This window comes from Lasioglossum baleicum, chromosome 11 (genome assembly GCF_051020765.1).
Source record: "Lasioglossum baleicum chromosome 11, iyLasBale1, whole genome shotgun sequence".
Lineage (NCBI taxonomy): Eukaryota > Metazoa > Arthropoda > Insecta > Hymenoptera > Halictidae > Lasioglossum > Lasioglossum baleicum.
In genome coordinates this window covers 10,038,105-10,060,564 of record NC_134939.1, presented here as the reverse complement: position 1 = coordinate 10,060,564, position 22,460 = coordinate 10,038,105, and the positions used below count along the sequence as shown (strand labels likewise).

Below are 22,460 nucleotides of genomic sequence, written 5' to 3'. Positions count from 1 at the left end.
ACTGGTAACAGAGAGAAAGGATAAAATTAAACCATGATGTTATATGAACTATTCACATGCGCGGAATTAATTATATAACATCCTTAGAATTGTGGTTTAAATATATTGTTCAACAAATTATGTGAATAAATTTTTTCTACTGATCTCATATCATATAATTATTGAATAATAATTGTCTTGTGCAATTGTACGATTCTATTACGTACGCCAATAATCATAATAACTATCCACCCCGTTTTAAAAAGTCCACCAATACATTTGTGTTATCATGGCCGGTACCTACAGGAATTACATGAGATTACTGGAGTCTTGGCCTCTAGATAAATCAAAAGCTGGCAGGTAAGTTCTTTCGATGTAACAAATTAAAGATCTTTTCATGGTTTTCTACTATTTTTGTTATAAATAATATTACTGTCAATTTAAGATAGTTATATTTTTTCGTAGAAACGTGAGTGCGTTAAGGTTATATAAATGCTTCGAAACATATATAATTACAGATTACATAGATATTTCAATGTGTCCCATTTTCTAAATGATTAATTATTAATATTTAATTTTCTGTTTATTGGCTCTGTACAAATTTAATGACAAATTATATTTATTTTAGAGACTTAGGTCAACACATCCGTGATCAACTGAAAATTGCTTTTTCACAAGGTGAGGCAACTAGCCAGTTAAATCGTGAGGAATGTGACCGCTATTATCTAAGTTTGAAAAGGATTGCTTCCAATCAACATGGAGAAAAGTATGCTCGTGCTCGAAATGATAGTGCTAGTGGGTTAACAAAGGAACAATGTAATTTGGCACTCTCACCGGAACTAAGGGAGTTCTTTGAAACAGAAGATCAAGGAATTTTTGTACGTGTAGCTGCAAGAGCTGCACAGATATTTGATAATTCACGAGCTAAGTTGTACAATGTTACCAAAAGTAATACATAATATTTTTGCGCTTCCAATAGTAGGATATAGCAACATTAATCATTGTAATAGAAATGTTCACTATTTATTACCAAAACGAAGTCGCTTAGAATACTTTAAAAATGTAAGAAGATACAGTCAGTTAGTAGATGAGAATGTTAACAATGTATCGCATGTACCGGTTATGGCCAATGAAGTATTACAGTATCTGGAGCCTTCGCCAAAGAAAACTATAGTGGATATGACATTTGGTGCTGGAGGACATACTATAAAAATTTTAAAAACTTTTCCTGAAGTGAAGATATTTGCATTAGACAGAGATCCTGTTGCGCATGAATTTGCACACAAATTATCAGAAAAATATCCTGGGCAAATAATACCTTTATTAGGGAGATTTTCTGAACTGCCACAGTTGCTTTGTCAGCACAAAGTGCAAAAGAACTGCATAGATGGGTTCTTGTTTGATTTTGGTTGTTCGTCAATGCAATTTGATGTTGCTGACAGAGGATTTTCCATATCAAAGAATGGACCTTTGGACATGAGGATGGATGGATTTAGGTGTCCTGAAGAACCTACAGCTGCCGATGTTCTAGAAAGAATAACTGAAATAGATTTGATTCAAATCCTAAGAGCTTATGGTGAAGAGAAAAAGGCAAAAAAGATTGCACGTGCTATTGTCGAAGCTCGATACACTTTCAGGAGCTTGAAAACCACAGAAGAATTAGCTAAGCTAGTTGAATCGGTTGTTCATGAAAATAGATATGACCAGCTTGGTAGATCTGCTCATTGTGCTACAAAAACATTTCAAGCACTGAGAATTTTTGTGAATAATGAATTGAATGAAATCAATTATGGTATTGTTCTGGCTGCATCGTATTTAAAAACAGACGGTCGCTTAGTCACGATATCTTTCCATTCTTTAGAAGATACAATAGTTAAAAGACATATTTCCGGAAATATAATACAAACAGTTGCTAACAAATTACCATTAAAATTTGCAGACTATAGTAAATCTTATGACACTGACGAATACAACACCATTTTAAACTCACCATGGAAAATGTTGCATAAACATGTAATTACGCCTACATTCGAAGAAATAGAAAGAAATCCGAGATCCCGTTCAGCGAAATTACGGGGTGTCCGTAAAGTGTTGTAAACTTTACGTGTCATGATAAATTTCAGACTTTATTATTGTGTAACATAATACAAAATAGAATTTATTATTTTGTAAACACGGTACAAAATACAAATAAATTTTCTGGAAAATACGTAAAAAATAGAATATATCATTCAACGGAAACTATGGAAACATTCTATTGATAGGAATGCTTTTGCAAACATAACGAATTATTTTTAAAATAAGCCTTCTATTTCGTCCGTTTCACCGTTCCAGTCCATATCATAAATACTTGGCCTGGTAGAAAGACCTGGCATCATCAGTATCTAGAAAAGTAACATTTTATATTATAGTATATGTTGCATTTGTATAATTTATAGTTTAACACGGTAAACTTACATCTCCCACCATTGGCACTACAAAACCAGCACCAACAGACACAAATATATCTGTAATATTCAGTGTGAAACCTGTAGGAGCACCTTTAACTGATGCATCACCAGTTAAAGAGTTAGACGTCTTTGCCATGCAAAGGGGCAGTTTGTTATATCCTAGTTTATTGTATTGTTCAATCTTCTTTTGCACCTACAATAATAATTATCACATCTACATATAGACAAACTACATATTAAACCAAAAATGTTATATAGTTGAGTAACATAGGGGTGAAGAGATTTACCTTTTCTGAAAGAACAACTTCTCCCGCACCATACATTTCCTTTGCAATGGTATTAATCTTTTCTTCGATACTGACATTCAAATCGTATAATACTTTGAAATTGCTGGGTTTGTTTGTGGCGGCTATAACTGCATCAGCAAGGTCCGTTGCTCCAGCGCCGCCCTGCGCCCAGTGATTGCATATCACTGCATCTGCTGCGCCGCTTTCAATTGCTGCTTGCTTTACCAAATCCAGTTCTGCTTGCGTGTCAGTGCTGAGGCAATTTTTATAAAATAACTTACTGCTCGACAGATACACGACAGATCGAACAGAAGTATTCGTGAAACTTACGCATGGACATTAATTGCTACAATAACCGGCACACCAAACTTAGTTCCGTTACTGATATGCTTCTGCAGATTCGGAAGACCTTTTCTAACTAACTCAAGATTCTCTTCACGATATTCTTTCTTCAAGGTAGCGCCCGTAGTTACCGGAGGTCCTCCACCGTGCATTTTCAATGCTCTAATAGTCGCAACAAGTACAACAGCGTTCGGTGTGTGTCCAGATGTTCGACATTTGATGTCGAAGAATTTCTCCATACCGATATCAGAACCGAATCCAGCTTCGGTCACCACGATACCGTCTGGTCCAACTAATTTCAACGCAATTGCATCTGCAATAATCGACGAACAGCCATGCGCGATATTCGCGAACGGCCCAGCATGAACCATTACCGGAGTTCCTTCTAAAGATTGCATCAGAGTTGGCTGAATCGCATCTTTCAATAAAATTGCCATGGCCCCAGTCATACCCTACATACACGTACATAATTTTTATAAAACAATAGGATAATACCTTTATGATGTATATTATAAATATACTAACAAAGTCTTCTGCAGTTAAGGGTTCTCCACTTTTACTAAAAGCTACCACCATGTTGCCAAGCCTTTCTTTCATATCATCGACGCTGGTGGAGAGTGCGAGTATTGCCATTATCTCAGAACCAACGGAAATGGAGAAAGATGTTTCTCGCGTTTTTCCTTTCTCGGTCGAACTTTGACCAATAGTGATTTTGCGTAAAAATCGGTCGTTGGTATCGATCACTGAAACATATTCGGTTGCAGTGTCTCCAAGTTATTTTATCTTTTTCTGAATAGATTTATATTCTAGTTTCAATACCTCTGGTAAAAGGAACGTTATCTGGATCGATGTCTAATCTCGCGAATTTGTTAGCTTCTTCCGCCGTTAAACTGTTCGGGTCTGTCTTCGCGATACCAAGCTTTTGCAAACGTCGTAATTGAATGTTCGAGAATTTCTTTTCGCCTTTAATCGCCGGCACGAGTCGATCGTAAAGAGCTTTGTTGGACTGAGTGGACTCGTGGAAGTGTCTTGCATCGATCTGCGCCGCTAACAGATTGTTGGCTGCAGTTACAGCATGGATATCGCCAGTTAAATGAAGGTTGAACTCCTCCATGGGAATCACCTGGAAATTAATTAATTGTAAAACCTCTGTGCACGTACACCAAATCAAAAAAATAAAAAAAAACGAACCTGCGAGTATCCTCCACCCGCAGCCCCACCTTTCACACCAAAAGTGGGACCCTGACTCGGTTGCCTCAAGGTAACAAACGAGTTCTTCCCCTTATGTGCAGTCAAAGCTTGCACCAAGCCTAATGAGGTAGTGCTTTTGCCTTCTCCGAAAGGCGTTGGCGTGATACCAGCAACTACCACGAATTTTCCATCCGGTTGGTCCTTAAGTCTCTTCAATACGTCTAAACCGATTTTCGCCTTTTTGCTGCCATAGGGACTGATCTCGTTCGGGGACAATCCAATCTCTTCTGCTAAGATTGTGATCGGCTTCGGTTCTTGACTCCTCGAGATCGTTATATCGCTAGGAACCGGCATTTGCGGGCTGATTGAGAGAACGTTCAGATTCCATTTAGTGTTCAAAAGTCTGTCTGCTGATCTTTGAGCCGACAGCACTGTGTTCTTCATCAACATGGCCACGGTCATCGGACCAACTCCGCCAGGTACCGGTGTGATGAACGACGCCACCTTCGCGGCTTCTTCGTAGTCAACATCACCTACCAGACGTTGTCCAGATTTCTTCGTTGGATCTACAATAATTACGTACATTGTAATGATTGTAAGAATTACTTCAAAAAAATTAACTGCCTGAATATTGTAAGACTTTGTACAGTTAGATACGCAAGGTGTTAAGCACGAAATTATATCTACCTGGAATGGAATTTATTCCGCAATCGATTACGACTGCACCGGGTTTAATCCAGCTCCCCTTGACCATCTGAGGCTGGCCAATAGCAACCACCAAGATATCAGCCTCTGAGACCTATAATCCAATTCAAAATTTAGTATAGATTTATAGAGATATTGTAGAAGTAATCTAACAATATCTAGTATTTAGAAAATGTTCTTTGCTACTTACAACTCCCGGAAGATTCTTTGTTCGCGAGTGACACACTGTTACAGTAGCATTTTGCCATTTTAATAATTCGGCAACTGGAGTACCGACGATTTTGCTTCTGCCCAAAACTACAGCCTTGGCACCGGAAATCGGCACGCCGCTCCTGGAGTACATTTTTGCAAAAATTAATGGTGTACATCACGAATATATTGTGTAAAATTATTTATTAGGTCACTCGCGATCCATTCGCTTCACTTATATTTCGAAATGTTTGAAGGATGAACGTGCGAAGTTTAATTCTCCTCGAGCATTTTCCTCTCTTACAATATGATGTACAAAGATATTTATGAATACTATTGGTTAAATTTTTAATGAATGAAAATGATTTGTTTAACGTACTTTTTGATAAGCTCAATGCATCCGTTCGGAGTGCATGGTAAAAATCCTGTCATATCACCAATGGCGACTCTTCCTTCATTAATCGTGTTTAATCTGAAAAAATGAGTTTGTTAAAAATAATAGTTAAACAACGACATTACGAAAGTACAGTAGCGTGTTGTAATAACGCGTAAATAATAAGTTATCGCTGTTGCAATTATATTAAGGCGAGAAATGCGTGATTATCTCGAGTACTAGTTTGCACAACATTTTTTTCCTATTTGTGGTATACACGAGGAAATGTTTTTTAATGTATTTAGTGCCTTGTTGAGTAAATTCAATTATGTACTATTAAATGCAAGAATGAATTTATTTATTACGAACAGTTATGTAATACTGACCCATCCACATCTTTGTCGGGAGAGACTAAATCAGTGATCATATGGCTGTTGATTTTGTTCACGCTATCGAGAGGCATTTGCACAATGATTCCGTGAACGTTTGGATCATTGTTTAATTTGGTTACTTTGTTTACTAATTCCATTTCTGTCGTAGTATTGGGAAGTTTCACGTGATCGGCTGCAATTCCGATGTCGCTTGCCGCTTTTATCTTCATTCTAATATAAACATTTGAATCTTCCCTGCCGCCAACTTGCACGATAGCTAAACCGGGTTTGAAACTCGGTAGCTTTTCTTTCAACAATGCTACATCCTTTGTTAGTTTATCGCGAATTTCCCTGCGAACGAAAACCAATTTATTTTATCAGCATAGGAAGTGAAAGAATACATTCCTACAACAAATTGAATCGCAAATATTCTCGTTTGTATAATGTAAATATTTGAGAATAATTTACGACACGGAAAGTATATATTTGTTTTACTTTTGTCCATATATCGAAATTCAAAGTTCGCGGGCTTTTTCTTGAACTCCATAGTTTGCGAATGTAATAGCAATTAATCGTCTCGCAATCAAGAAAGATTTTATGCTGCTAAGTAACCGAATGTCCTTATGCATTCCGTTGCAAGAGATATTATTTGTTTGATTATATAATTTAGAGACTGAAAGCAAGCATAACCTCACATTTACAACGTGCATGCTTCCATTGAGCATGTGAGAATTTCGGAGAATTTAAATCAATTTGTCTGTAAGTAATTCAATCTTGAAGGTTAGTGCAACGGCCACACTATCGATCTTTCTAATGATATAGTTAACAGAAAGATGAATTTGAATTCACCTGAAATATTTTTCTAAAACCTGTATTACATGCACGTTTGTTGCGATAAATCGATAAAAGAATGCAAATTTAAACATGTATGTTATAATCATTGACAACTTGCATTGAGAAATAGATTGTTGTAAAATGCATAAGTATTATGTTAATATGAATTTGCTATATCTGTAGCTGCGAAGAATGTAACTTACTTTGACAATTCGGTCCCGGACAACACGATTCCTCGCACGTCCGTCGACATAATTCTTTTGAAAAATCTGGAACAACACGAAAAATCACTGTTGTTTGCGATCTACTTTTTAATTAATGTACACTTTTACAACTGATTATGGAAATGAGTCAATTGATAAATGCGCGTGCACGTTCCACTGGAATTTACCGGAGGACTGTCGATGGTAGAATGAATTGAGTTAGTGTAAGCTACCGGTTTATTAGCGATCACTATAGCTGTCATACGTGTGTATATGTATTTATCGAGATAGCACTGTGCGAGTTATTTGCACACAGAAAAGCGGTGTGAATGTCAATAGAACACGAAAAATATCATCTCCAATTTTGAACTTTGTTTTCTTTGCCTGTTTCTGTATCACAGTGGTTCTCAATATAGTAGATATTGATAAATTGTCAGCTTATTGTGTGTATACTACACGATATTGTGTTATTAACAATTCCTAAACATTCACTCTTAAGTTATATTTACAAAGAAATAAGTTTCATGATAACTGCTTTATCGTTTCTTAATTTTTGTTTACCTTTTAACACTTATGCTCCAAAATGATTGAGAAACTAATGATATAAAGGTTAAGAAATGAATATTCTTTTGAAGAAGTAATTAGTTTGTTAATATATTCATGGAAATAGTTGTCTTACTTAAAGACCTGCGGTGTCATGTGATTGTTCGACTCAACGAGTCTCTGATTACTAATGATGAAGACGATCTTCATGGGGGGCAAGAAACCAGATGCTTTTCGTGTGATGAAATTCTAATCGATAAACTTTGACATGAAAAGCGTTTATCTTGAATTTCCAAACCGAACTTTATCATTATACTCGTACATTACTCCGTATTTACGAGACTTGTGTATAACTCAATAATATTATTTGTACCGTCGATTTACGGAATAATATTACATGAAAATCATCATCTATTTCACACAAATAAATTGTTTAAAAAGGATGACTGACCAGAGAATAAAACGCGAAGTAGTTCTGTGTTGTTACCGTATTATCGTAGTAATGTTTACCCTCGACAGATTCTTCTTTTAAAATCCATTATTAAGGTCCGCTGCTTTTTCAAAATTTCTTATCTTTTATGCAACTTCATTTTTTCGTGAATCTGCAATGTACCCTGTAGAAAACACAGGATTAAATTTAACATTTTTTATGCATGACATGCAATATACATTTCCAATATGCATATAAAGCATCCGTTTTATACTCTATAGGAGAAATTCGATGGCAAGTTGTTGACCGCTAATTGCGAATTTAACCTAATCACGGCCCATTGATAACTGAATAATTTACTGAATCTTATCATACGCGTCAGTATGTCGCAATGCGCTCTTGTAATAGAGCTCTCGAAATAATTAGGGGATTTCCTATTTAAATGATGTAATCAATATTTTGGTTATGCAAGGTACACAAACCAGAGCATTTGTCCAGACAAATTAAACTCTGATACTGTCCTTTTAATTCTTTAATTCTGAAACACTAATTATTTACATTTATAACTAATTGAAAAATCTAATTATTAAAGAATTTAGTAAAACTTTGCATAAAGATGTTCCTGTTTAAACAATTGAACTATCTTATTTGCAACTGTAAATAATTGCCATTTGTGTTTACGTAATCCCACATTGCGTCGTTTAGCGATAAATATAATCACAAAGATTGTTTGCCCACAGAATGCCTGCCGACAACGCATTTTGTTTATGTTCGAGCTTGAGAAAAATATTGTTGACGTCGTAAGAATATAAACACGGTTCTTACGAAGAAGGAAACTCGGAGTCTTGTTTCGTACAAAATAAATTATAATTCAACGAATAAATCTTTTAGGCGTCATTATCAATGGCAGCATTATATGTGCTTGCATCGAAATGAAGAAACTCGAATTCGTTTACGAACTTAGCGAACAGTTTTACCTGCTCCTCCTGAATTTCCAGGAGAACTCGGCAAAAACAGCTTGCTTTCCTCATTCTATTCTACGGTGGCAGACTCATGACTCGATAAACCCATCTAATTTACTGTGAACCATACCCCAAAACTAAGCAAAAACTACGTGTAAGCCCCTTGATGTTACGGCAATTAATCCTGCTATCAAAACATTGAAATAGGTTACGAGTTAAACTGCTTTTGAAGCTAAGGGACTTCTACCAAACTCTATAAAATAACGAGTCTGCTTTGATGCACGAGTTTCTACTTCGACGTTATGCATATTTTATGAGACTGACTTGAGTTTACGGTTGAAAAATGTTCATATTATGTCTTTTCTCTAACATCGAATATTGACAATAATTACTTCGTATGAACTGTTTCAGCAACCGAACATGAATTTATCGTCTGAAAGGCGATATTAACGAGAAATCGACAGGAAATATGCAGATAAGACGTAATTAAACCGAAGAGGGGAGCAGGGTAAGAGGGTGGAGGATGGCGAATACGATGTTGGAGTGTAAAGTTGTCCCGCGAGATAGACCGGTTTGTCCCGAACGCTAGGGGAATCTAGAGCATCAGAGAGGTGGTCATGAATCGCTCTCCTTTGTGGGACTTACGCCTTTCTGTGAGCGCAGAAAGCCACGGAAGAGCAGGATCTTGGTTAATCTTACTAATCTTCCGACCTCCGATGGCGAAACGGTACAATGGCCAGTCGAAAACCGCGGCCTAATGACATTACAGATCCCCCAATCAGCGCGAAGACCGGATAAAGGACGTACAACGTGCCACGCTTCGTTTCACCGAGCTGTTTCGAGCAGATCTAAAATCTTTTCAGGTCATCCGACGCCCTGACGATCTCGAGTTTTTGACCATGGCGTACAGCAAAAGGTACGAACATGAGGTACGGTAGTGCCCCGATAGATGTGAAAAAGATGTGCACGAAAATTATTCCCACTTCTGCGAAATATACTCCTTGATGGACTCAGAATGACGAAACTTTTTTGTTCTGGATTATTTCTTTATGAAACTTTTACTGGCTCATTTGCGATATTTTTCTGATTAAAAAGAGACCAAACACGATACAATTTGAATCGTATTTATTTGTTAAATTCACGATTCAGCAGAATCTTGATTATCCGAACTGAAGATATCAAAGACTATAAAACAATGAAAAATATAAAAGAGTGGTTGAACGTAATACGAAATAATTTTGTTGAATCCATAGTAGGAGAATCGCAACGTTTAATGTCGTGCATACTCGCGGTAATAAATTACCGTCGCATTTAATAATTTATTTTCCACCGACGACGGGAACTGACAAAACAATTAATACCGTGACAGTAAATGGACTTCATAAAATATGCATAAAGTAGTTAGTTTCATTACAGTTTATTGCAGGTACTAACATAATTAAAATATACATATTTAATAATATAACGACTGCAGTCACAACGATATTAGTCAGTGGAAATTATATTTACAGTGAAAATCCGACATAATTATTCTGCTAAGGGGAGTACACATTGAAATAGGAACTTCTGTGCGATTATCATTTTATCGTTGCTTTACAGTGATTTCAATGACACTTTATACAATTAAATGGTAAACAGCGGTGTCATTCTTGTGGTTGCTGGGCCAAACGATTAGCCAGGTTTCGTTTATAATTAGTTGAAGGCACCGAAACAAATTTGTCGCTGACCCTAATCGATTTGCGAGTTACCTTAGTGATTTTCTGAGGTACCTACTTCAAATGTACGTAAACGTTCAAATTGTTCACTGTTTAAGCACACTTTCGGCGTACCTCCCGAAGGACTCGCGGACCCCACGCAAGTCTCGAATCTCGCGGGCCTTCGTAGCTTAAGGTTAATTAATATCAGACCAACAGTAACGTGGACGAAGATCACGGGGAAATTGGCGGTCACCGTGAAATTGCCAGATCGATGTAGCAGTCGGCATCCATAATTTCTCGAGGACCTACGTTTCCATCGACTTTGTCATCTAAATGATCCGTCCTCAAGAAAGTTGACTGTCTTCCCTCGAAAATGAAGATGTCTCAATCTATACTTTCTAGTTCTAGTTCTATACTTTCCTCCATTTCTTCACGTTTTCCTTCCCTCTCATCCACCTTTCTCTCTCGATTCATTTCGCCCCCTAATACGTCTCTGCAACTCAATCTCGATTCGCAAGATGTGCCGGCGGCAATCTTACGTTGAATCAATATTACCCTGACTTTCACTGGCCCTTTCGTGTACCCTTTTGCGATGTCGAAATCGCATAACCAGTTCGGTATGCCCGAAGAAGTAGTTCCTCGAAGTTCTCTGTTAGGCGTCCAATACGAATAGTACTTGAAAATACATTTGGGAAGCTCCCTACTCGAAAATTTCCGCAGACTTTAACACGCAGCTATTTCAACTCGAAAATTAAACATTTCTCCCATGCTAGAATAATTCTAAAAATTCTTAAAATCTAATTAGTACTTGATTAGATACCAACGTATTTTTAATAATGTAAACAATATTTTGAATAATGGTATATACAGCACTTTTTAGTGGTGACTCTCTGAGTCGCCACTCGATTGCTAAGGGTTGATCTGTAACTTTGTCACAAGCATATAATTTCTTTGGGCTATGGTCACACATGAGGTGCTGTATAAATTTGAACGTATTACCTTTCAAGCAAAGACGTTTTCTGGCCACTTGATCAGGAAATGGGTTTTCGTGTAACAGGTTCCAGCCATCCAGTTATACAGAAGGGGTGACTTGAATGCCATTACCGAAACCGGAATGAATTCAAACTCACATGGCAACGTGACAATGTAAGATAAACGTTACGATTTCCTTCTCTCTTAGACATATTTATAGTTTAATATTTACAAACAACGCTTCTAATTAATGTTATACGTTCTTCGAACGCTTGGGACAGTTTTCGTTTCATTCTCCATCTCTTCATCGGTTATTTCCAGCGTTCGGGCGACTCCTTCGAGTACATAGAGCCCGAATCAGTACCGCAATGTGTTCAAGTCTGAACGAAGGGTGTAGCTTCGTGAAGGGGGGTGGGGGGTGGGGGTGAGTTCGTAGCTCCGTCGTGGAATAGGTACGTACAGATTCCAACTACTGCGGATAGTTAAGCTTAAGGGTTCTACGGAGAAACTAGCCTTGGGGTGACTGCAGCCACGGATGATCAGGGCTGAAGTAAACTGCGGGGGTGGAGGAGAGGGAGGGATGGAGGGTTACCGAAGGAAAGGGGCTGGATTGGGTGCTATAGGGTGGAAGATTTCTCCATCTCGGATAGCAAAGCAACTTGGACCGCAAATTCCTTTACGCGGTACAGCGCGGAGTGCATCCACGGCTATGCTCAAGGAATCGACTCGATTTCGTTAATAGGTCGCGTTCAACTTGGCCTGCGGATTTTATTCCTCGGAACGTTCTAGCCTGGTTCCTAAAAGGACACTTGTACCCGGCTCTGTGTAATTGGCAGACACCGACAATGAGAGTTGCATGTTACCATCTTTGGATAGGTGTCGGACAGGAACTCGTGTTGCGTCTTAAAAATAAATTGTATATATATCGGTTTTTTGTTTTACTCCACCTTGTATAATATGTATTTTTTAAATATTTTATATATTATTCAGTTTTTATTATCGTACCACCATGTTACTTTTCAATGAATGAAGAAATACAATTTAGATTTAATAGTATTGGACGTATAATCATTTAATTGTCTTATGAGGCAACGTACAGGTATTTTCGATGAGGGTGTAGGATGTAATAATTTTATTAGAGGAACTAACGATTAGCGCGGCACTTAGAGTTCGCTCAAAATGCAAACCATCGGGGACACAAATTACTCGATGAATCGGCTGACTTTGTGAGCCACGTGTAAACTGCCGTGCTCGTAAACCTACCATTACTACACTTTACATTTAGTGCCTTCCCATAAACATTTACATTTATATTGCGCTTTTCGGGCGAGCACGACGAAATTTAGGTACGAATAACAAGCGTGCGGAGTGTGCTCTGCTATAAATATGTGGCGATTCAATATTAATTACAAAAATACAGAATGGTCCAGTTTATTTTATGCTTTGCGTTTTAGTAAACTAAATTTTCGCGTTGAAACATAAACTATCTTTTTACATGCTCGTATAAACTGCACCGCGTAAAATAAAAAAAAATGATACACTCTACTATTAACATCATTGATATATCTTCGAATTTCATTTTCTCGGCGATTTTGTTCGAAAATGGCACTACATTCTTTATTATCAAATCGATTATGTAATTTATAATAAATTGGAGACTCATCGTTTACGTACGAAGTAATAATGTTCGAAAATTACAAATGTAAATGTAGGGTCATAGTAGACAACGTTATCAATTATACGGTTAAAAAATGTATTTTTCGTACGTGTTGCTTTAATAATAATTTGACCGTCCACTGTAAAGTACACGTTATAATTTGATCGTCGCACGGCGGCCGCTTCCAATCAAGGTTCCTTAGGAGAGACTAATCGAAATTAATAGTCAGTCGCCACTCCCCCGCATCTAGGCGATATCTTCTGGAGACGGTGCTGGAGATTGGATGTGTCGGCAATAAATAGACGATTGAACGTAGGCTTCGTGTTGGACAGCGGAAGGGATATGAAATTAATACAACTCCATCCTGCGAACCTGTCATGGAAGGCGCGCTCCAGCCTTCAGATAGGTATTTCTGGCATCCTTAGGCTTCTCGACCGTAAGGACCCTTCGATGTGAATATCAAGGAAATTAGAGACGCTACCAGATAGGCCTGAATTATCGACGGTTCGTCGAATCGCCGCTTCTTGGCCATCGGGATTTAGTTTTCGGAAATGATTACATCTGCTATTTATGGCGACGCGTTTCCTCGGACCCTTCGCTGTTGCTGATTTCAATCAAACTGCCCGTTTTACTTACTTGCTTCGCCATACATGAAATAACCTTAGAATTTTATGCGAAACAAACATTCCATCAAGTCACAAGAACCAAGTTAAAATTTCTTTCTTTAAGGGAGTAGACTTCTTTTTCCAGGATTGGATTCTCGATAATACAAACACGGGGTTTTTCAGTAGTCAAAAACACTAGATAAAAGGTCAGTCTAGGGCGCTATATCGTCTATGTATGTAGGTAGCTATTTTCATAGCTACATGCTACCGAATAATGCAAATTACGCCTCGTAAACGAAAAAATAGTACTTTTGAGGAGATAGCGCCCTAGATCGATCTCTATCTTGCGTTTTTGACTACTGAAAAACCCCAGTTTCGTATTATCGAGAAATAAGAAGGCGAATCCCGCACCTTTGCAATCCTGGAAACGAATCTACCGCCTTCACAACTACGATAAGCTGAAAATATTAAATTGATGTTTTCGAGTTCTTTTAATGTTTCTACTTTCTACTACTACGTACACCAGTAACTATTTAAATGTGAACATGGAAAACATTAATGCCGGACAGCGTACCTCTAAAGTCCCGATATTTAATGAGATTGATAAAGTGTAGAGGATACGTCGAGGCGAGAAGTGTCGCGAGTTTATACGAGTTAACTTTGCATTCGGTCTCAGCGGTAGCGAGTGTGACACTGTCGTTTCGGTTTGGGTACTCTTGTTGATTAGCAATTTGACAGCCCCGTGATCGAAGACATTACTGCAAAATGGATTAAACATACTTGGGAGTCGTTCGCACTCTGACGACCTCGCAAAGTTTTCGACGGGGTTGCATTTATACTCTTGATCACATCTGTTTATGTGTGTGTACATTAAACTTCATTTTCTTTTGCTGCAGTCTCTGCTTCAGAAGAAGAATCGTTGAGTTTTTATTTCTATGTTTTCCTATTTTCTATATTAGCAGAAAATTCAGTCTTCCTATTAACCATTTAAATTGTAAATGGATGAACAAAGCGATAAAAGTTTCATTGATCGAAAGTTACTATTCATTGTGTTATATTCATTTGAGTGTAAGCGAATGGAGAACAGGGTAGGCCAAACGATCAAACCAGATTGTGTCTTGGGTATTTCGAAGAGTTTATGGGAGTTGTGGGGTACAATCGAAGAATATTGAAGAGAATATGAAATTCATATTGCATCTTTAGCAACGCAAGTGCTGATTGATCGTAGCAATGGTCCGGAGTGGTTCGGTCAATAGTTGGGAATTTCGAGGGTGCTCTAACTCTGTTCAGGGCAGGGACAAGAAAGATAACTTTGTAGAGAGGGTAAGACGTGGCTTGCTGGGGGTTGATTGGGTGACCCCTCACCATCTCGGTTCTCCCCGTATGGGCATCCCCCTTCTCCATTCAGCATCTCGCTTTCTCCACGATCAAAACGATTTCACCCTCCTACTCACTATGCTATGGAAAAATATGGCCGACTAAATACGATTTCTGGGTGTGCAAATCCGTCTCCCTATAGCCTGACGATTTGATGAAAGGTTAGTCGTGGAAAATAGTTTCGAAGCACAAGCTGAGATTTAAGACTTTCAGATTTATTTTACAAAGTCATCCTTTACTTTTCCTATGACTGCAACGTGTGGAAATAGCACACACACATTTTTATTTGATTACCATTGAGTTTATTCGAAACGTAAGTAATTTGTAACGTCAGAAATATTTTTTCACATTTTTAATTTTGTTTGTACACGTTTTGCTTCAAAAATACTTTAGAGAAATGACAGCCTGTAGGTGGTAATTTGGTTGATTAGCTTCTGCCTTTCCAAGCACTTTGATTCGAAGGGTTGCGTTTTTTCCTCCCGGAGCATACTCTAAATAAGGGAACTTGTTAAGAGAATTGTAAGCTATCTGTTTGCTCAATATGTTATTACTCCGCGCGTCGGTGAATACAATTTATTAGTGTAAGAGATTTTAAATTCGTCTGGAATGAGGAGAAAACGTGTACGATTTAATTTTTCTATACAGTTCGAAGAAATTGATGCGAGAACGGCGGATTCAGAGAGCATTGATTGCTTCTGAATAGAAGTTGAGGAACAAGATTGGTCACTTATTACGCGCTAAGAATTACAAAAGAGACTTGACGAGGTTTAATCATGCATAAATGGGAAGTTTGTGTTGGTTAGTACCACAATCTCGTTATTTATATCGTAATTCGCAAACGAAAATATAAAGTCGTTCATTTTTGCTATCCATGCTTCTTCACGAATTTACTTACTTTAGATGATCTAATTTGTATAAATATGCGATTTAATCAATAAAGAATTAAGCCAAATAAGTAGTACATTATTTTTATTCATTCTCAATATCTGTTCCGAAGAAACTAAAAATTATTTCTACACTCTTTCCCGTTATTATTTAATAATTTGATGAGAAAAATAGCATTACTAAGACTGTAATTCAATACTTTATTCAACAACAAATCGGGCCAGTTGTAGACATCCTAAAAGTTTAGAAGGCGCAATAGTTGGAAGATAAAACCTTGCGGGTTCAAATTCGAGAGAATTAATTGTCCGATACCGTAGATATGTTCCATTGTAACGAGGACTTGGCGGTAAGGCAAAGTTTGTCCAAAGTTTAAGGAGTATCGGTGCACTCGGGCTGAAGCATCGAGATCTCTCCGTACAGAACAATAGTACACCCCGGATTCCCTTCTTAGATAGCATCTGTATCGAGGATACGGGGTGCAGAAGAGAATCAGCGGGAAGGTCCAGGAACCCATTCCCAGACTGTCTCGAAGCGCCTACCATCTTAACAGCCATATTGAATTATGGTTATTACGATGTCCTGTCCTTACGATATTTCGAACCCTTTGAAGTCATGGGAAATTGAACCCTTGAGAGGCGAGAGTCTTTTTCGATTCCGGAAACCAGGACCCATTAGATTTCAAGACGATGGAGGTATGCTAAATTCTTTCATTATTTTCCTCGTCGACTATCATTAACCCCAGAAATCAGGAACCATTAAGTTCGAAGACGATCGGAGTCTAATAAATTCTTTTTATTAGTTCCTTGATCAACAATACTGTTAATAAATCGATGGTAATTGAAATTTGGGCAATTCAAGTATGAATGTAGCTAACTACTAAATTAATTAAATTAAAGAGACCCTTATTTGTGCTCAAAGGGTGAACCTTTAAGGGTGGGAACCTATTAGGTTACGACAGTGTCTTGGATATTGTATACTGTAATATTGGTTAGAACTAGATTATTTTTAGGTGCTTCTCCAAACTAAAAAGACATGAAGTACAATAGCGTTCTAATAGAAAAAGTGCTGATACCTATGTCCTAAATTCCCAAACACGAAAGTGTTTCACATCTTGAAAATCACTCCTCGAAAATCGGGGACAACTTTCCGCAACGTGTCCGTCTAGGTTTCCCTGTTAGATCAAACACAGTGGGCGTTCCTGGGGCCGCGATACCAATTATGAAAATCTGTAATCTGCGGGGGTCTAGAGGCTCGGTCAGACGCTAGGCAGGAATCTCGTGGGTGCGATCACTCAAGTGAGGATATCTTGATGCAGACGCTCACGATATCGACAGTGCATCCCTTAGGCCCGGGCCGGAACTCTCCTTATCCTCCTTCCTGCGTACCTCCGAATAACCTTAGTTACTTTGCTTGACTGTTAGGTTGCTGAAGCTAGCGCACGGCCGAAGTACGAAACTCTCGGTTCCTAGGAGAGTCCTAGGTAATCACCGAACTTCGTCGCTCCCTCAGGAACCGGCCACGGCGTATCACCCCGTCTCCTCCCTTTCTCCTCTCTCCATCCCACCCCCTTTTCAACCCACCCCCGCCCTCGTCGACCTCACTCCTCTTTCACCGAACGGTAGTAGGAGCCGATATAACTTTGTTCCTGGGGGTGCAGTACCGTTCCACAAGCCGAGGCTACTTCATAGCTATCGTACGCCGTTGGCTCTCCTCATGGCGAACGGTTTGCGGACTTGCGATGAGCATCGCTGTGGTTTCCTCCAGCTTATGATTAAACGGTCTGCTCCGACCCTCTTGGACCCTACTTTTATTCCGACGATGCTAGCCCTGACGAATTTTCACCCCTTCCCGAATTTTCACCGCTGCTCGAAGACTTCGAGCTGTATCTATGAATATACATATCTGTGATTGTCAGGACGAACGCCGCATGTCGCATACTTTCACTTTCGAGATTTTGCCGTTTAAAATTTTTATCACTAATACTTTGACATAGGACATTGGTTAAATTTCGAACTTATTGCCATGACTTTTCTTCTGGTAAAGACGTAAATCCTATACTATAAAGCTCAATTAATGCATAAACTCAAATTTTCTGAAATTGTGACATGCGGCGTTTTTCCTGGCAACCACAGATACATGTATTCTTGTAAATAATGTTCAAGTATCTGAGTAACTGTAGGTGTACAAGAAGTATTAATTTTCTTTTCTATTGAGGATTAACATCACATTTCTGCATTTCTAAAATTATGAGATTGGTACAGTGGGACGAACAGTGTCCTTAATTTCGCCAGGACGAACAATTACGAAGGAACGAGTTTCCTTCAGTGTGTAGAATGCATAGTCAAATATTTAAACGTTTTCTTCGGGATGCAAGTTCCTTTCACAGAGTTCTATTTCACAACCGAAATTCCTCTAGGTATTGTTAGAAATTTACGTGGTTTAATGAGATCTCTTCGACGCGTTGTTGATGCACGTCTAGCGCTTAATGTATAACCGCAAATCCACGTGGTCCAGAAAATCATAAACAAGCCGTCCTTTATCCAGCTTAATTGGGCTTCTAGAAAAGCCTGCAACTGTACAATAGTACGCGTTCGAGTCTATTGTTCTGTTTCTCCGGCGATCTAGCCTCTGCTTAGAAAATCACGGAACTTAGAATTCGTTATCACGTGTCCGAAATGGAATGCTTAGTAACTGAATTACTAATTTCGAAAAATGTACTCTCATTTAGAGTATACTACATTTCTAAAGACACCAGTCATTTCTTAATTTCTCTTAGAGACCACTTTACGTTTAAGTAGGTTGATTTATTTAAGAATAAAATTGATTATATTATACAATTCAGGACGGATATCGTGTGTCCAGAAATGTTAATCTTGCCACGGGACGAATTATTCGGAGAAAATCCGTGGTCAAGGCGACGCAAAATGGTCTCGTTGGTTCACGAGTCCACGAGAATTCGACTCTTATCGCGAATATTCGAAGCAAAGCGGGTCGATGGACAATAAGGTCGTTGGACGGATCCACCTATCTCAACAATGGTGGCTTATTATCTCGAACAAAAGCAGAGTTCTACTACCCTTAAGGGGGTGGTGCTGGCCACCCCAGGAAAGATGCCGACGCCATAAGCCTACTAATGGATTCCTTCAGGAGCAGCTGCCGCCTTAAGATTGACCGACTTCAACCAAATTAATCTCAACGTCTATGCCATGCCACTTTCCCTAAATTAGGGGTACCGAAGAAAACCTTTGCGAGCAGTATACATCGACCACCGACTTATCTGGCGACTGGTCAACCAGTTTCAAAGCCCCGATTGTCCTGGGGGATCAGCAAGCAGGCATTTTCGTCTCTTTCCATACTTCTAAAGTTTCATTATTATAAACAAGCTTGGCATTTGGTAATCGATGGGCTGTGGATATTTACGCAAAGTTACAATTTATTAAACCTATTTAAAGAAAATAGAAATAAAATAGTGTCCTTAAATTCTTTTGATATATTTTGGATTTTGCTATATGTATACAATTGCGTTGTTCATGAATACATAAAATCTGCAGTTTAGTAATCAATGTATGTATTGACAGGTCTGTTGAATTATGAAACAAAGATTAATATTAATGGTCAGACTAATTTCAAAATAGTGTTTGACAGAAATGATGTACAGGGATGAAATACAAGTTGCGACTAGAATTAATATAATAGATTTATGTTGAAAGATCTTCGACTTTTTTCCATTGATTTTTAATATTCGTAGTTTTCAAGTAGAAAATGCATTTGTTGATTAAACTGCACAGTAATGGAGAATGTTGTCCAGCAGTTTTCTAAAAGATGGCGCATGCTGCCATTTTATGGCTGAATCGTGAGTGCGTGGGAGGAATATTGATCCAGTTAACCCCTTCGCTGACTAGAGCCACCTACGCGAAGATTCGTTAACCTTCTACTATTATCATCCCGGAAGAAGACGAACCAAAGACTTTGTCGGTAACCAACGAATTCATTTTATAATTTAACATGAATTATTGTCAAGAGAGTACGCCATGTTGTATTTTAGTGATACATAAATATAAAACACTCTAGTTGTTATTGCTCTTTCAATTGTTAATACTTTCAAATTGGTCAAGTTTATGAGAAATTGTATAAGTGTTTGAACGTCAACATATTCCTTCTAATCTATGAAAATTACTAAAAAAAAGAGCAAACTTTCTATCTGATGATGCAGGAAATTTGTATTTTGCATAAAGATCCACGATGTGATCGATGAATATGACGTAGTAATTCGCAAATAAATACTACATACACATAAAAAATGACGAATGCGATTAGAACAGCCATCACTTGCAAATGCCACAGGTACGAAGTTTGGGTAAATCAATATGAAAATGGAGACCGATTACTCACGTATGTTGATCCCGGAAATTTGCAGCATCAATCCAATTCACTGGCACAATATGAACTGTCCAGGTTGATTCGGTATCTGCCACGAAGATGCGGTACTTAAAGGAGATACGGCTTTTGAAAACCAGTCCTCGCAACCCCTTGCATAGGGGTTGCTGGACACACGGGCTAGCCAGTACCGGACGAACTGGTCAGATAGAAAACGCGGAGGGATTCTTCCAGCATCCTGGTGGACCAGTCGTGGAGGATAGATCGACCGGTCCCCATTGAATAAAAAACGGACATTTTCCGTTGCGAACAAACTGGACATCGAGATGACCAACCGGTCCGGCAGATGTTGGTCCAGCTGCAGCTATTTTAGCTGATCAAATCCAGACGGAAGGAGTTGCATAGGGGATTGAATTATTCTCTACATCGGCCAGTTTCGTTGATTTTTACGATTGTTTCCTTGTCGAGGAGAGTCACCCAGAAAATCAATAAGATTTATTTCTGGGAGATTCTGACACACAGTTTCATCTTCCACGGATCATTAATAACTTTACAAAATAAAAAATAAAGAAAATTGATGCAATGGAATACATTTTTCAAAAAATATGAAGCCTGATTATTGAAGAAATGTATTTTAAAAATGTAAACAAATTCGATAGGTCGTTAATTGTTTTTGTCCACGACCATATAAATGTAATAAATATTGATAAAATAACCATTTTAAAAAATATTCTTTATTTATTAGAAGTATTGCATATGGATATTTTCAGTCATTCTATTGATTGGGATGTATTGTGGGATTGGAGTGAAAACATTGAATACATGTCCAATTAAATACAGCTGTTTTATTTTTAACATTCGACGTTACAAGTTTGTCGTTGATTTTCAATGCTTAACAACTTATTCTAGAACGCTGTATTTCTGTTTTGTTGTACTATTCTCTCCTAAAGTATGTTTCGACGTAATGTTAGGAACATATCTGAATCGTTTTACAATAATTTATATCTGATTCTTTTGCAATGTGATTAGAGAAGTTTTAGATGTTAGCCAAGAACAAATTGAATTTGAAAGCCAAGACCTTCTTTGTTTCCAGTAAATGTTATACTAGATAAACTGTACTCTAACATGTATGAATTTATTGTAGTAATTATTGTAGCCAATCTATGTGTGAGCTATTGTTAAATGTTTAAAATCCTGTTTTTCTGGAAAGAATTATAAAATATAAATTATATTTCGTGGGTAACAGAAACTTGATCTGATGTACAAACTTCGCGTTTTTAATAAAAAGAATAAGTAAGAGTAGTTCTATATAAATAATTTTCATAAATATCTTTTGTACTTTGAGTGATGTAATTTGTTAATACGCTTCAATTTTTGGTTTCCTGTCGACTCGCAGAAGTGACCGTCATTTTCGTATCGGGAAACAGACCTTGAATTGCTTTAAAACAAACTCGATATGGAGATATCAACGTTTTAAAGTGTGAACAAATTTGTACGTTAAACAAATGAAAGGAAGCTTTCATTTTAATTAAAACGGAACGATACGTCGCATAAATAATTTATTAAATACATGAATCCGAGGTAAATATTAACTTTCGATCAAATAATTTCCCTAGAATGATATCGATTTAATACAAGTACGGTTCAAAATGCTACATTTATTCGCAGCCACGAAATATTTCAGCTTCCCCATTGAAGAGGACGATACCCTCGTTAATGTGTTCGAGTTCGTACGAGTGAATGAAATTGGTGTTTCATAAAATTATTAAAACGGCCGCGTCAATTAAACTGTTAATTTCCCTTTCGTTGGCACAACCACTTTTAATTATTTCCACTTTCCTTTCAATTCATTCGATATACGCGGCACATTATTGAAAATAACGAGCTTCACAATAATTTACGTTACGCTCAGGCTCGATTCAGCTTTCCGATAGCATCAAACAATGTCAATTGCCTTCCGCTGCATTATTTTCTATGGAATGATGTTCAGATTCTGAAATTTCGGCGTTTCGCTGTTTCGTGCGAATGATC

The 22,460-nt window shown here is 37.9% G+C and overlaps 3 protein-coding genes across 6 annotated transcripts; 2 read left to right on the top strand and 1 right to left on the bottom strand.

Moving 5' to 3' along the window:
* Positions 1-97: 97 nt before the first annotated feature.
* Positions 98-1,116, top strand: LOC143213803 (ubiquinol-cytochrome c reductase complex assembly factor 2-like). The gene is made up of 2 exons (XM_076434085.1): positions 98-339; positions 608-1,116. Exons 1-2 carry the CDS (start codon positions 269-271, stop codon positions 936-938), a joined length of 402 nt encoding a protein of 133 aa, XP_076290200.1. The 5' UTR covers positions 98-268; the 3' UTR covers positions 939-1,116.
* Positions 916-2,197, top strand: LOC143213800 (putative methyltransferase-like protein 15 homolog). Its single transcript, XM_076434081.1, has one exon. The coding sequence runs from the start codon at positions 916-918 to the stop codon at positions 2,074-2,076; it is 1,161 nt and encodes a 386-aa protein (XP_076290196.1). The 3' UTR covers positions 2,077-2,197.
* On the bottom strand, positions 2,087-20,463 carry Pug (pug C-1-tetrahydrofolate synthase, cytoplasmic). 4 transcript variants are annotated; one of them, XM_076434077.1, is made up of 13 exons: positions 20,445-20,463; positions 6,925-6,990; positions 5,903-6,238; positions 5,523-5,615; positions 5,145-5,286; positions 4,937-5,048; positions 4,250-4,815; positions 3,878-4,181; positions 3,584-3,801; positions 3,047-3,510; positions 2,717-2,969; positions 2,437-2,622; positions 2,087-2,363 (listed from the first exon to the last, which is right to left on the bottom strand). In XM_076434077.1, exons 2-13 carry the CDS (start codon positions 6,972-6,974, stop codon positions 2,274-2,276), a joined length of 2,814 nt encoding a protein of 937 aa, XP_076290192.1. In that variant the 5' UTR covers positions 6,975-6,990; positions 20,445-20,463; the 3' UTR covers positions 2,087-2,273. The 4 variants fall into 4 exon arrangements, with proteins under 4 accessions (XP_076290192.1, XP_076290190.1, XP_076290189.1 ...); XM_076434075.1 differs by lacking the exon at positions 20,445-20,463 and adding an exon at positions 7,978-8,021; XM_076434074.1 differs by lacking the exon at positions 20,445-20,463 and adding an exon at positions 7,604-7,692.
* Between the last annotated feature and the right edge of the window lie 1,997 nt (positions 20,464-22,460).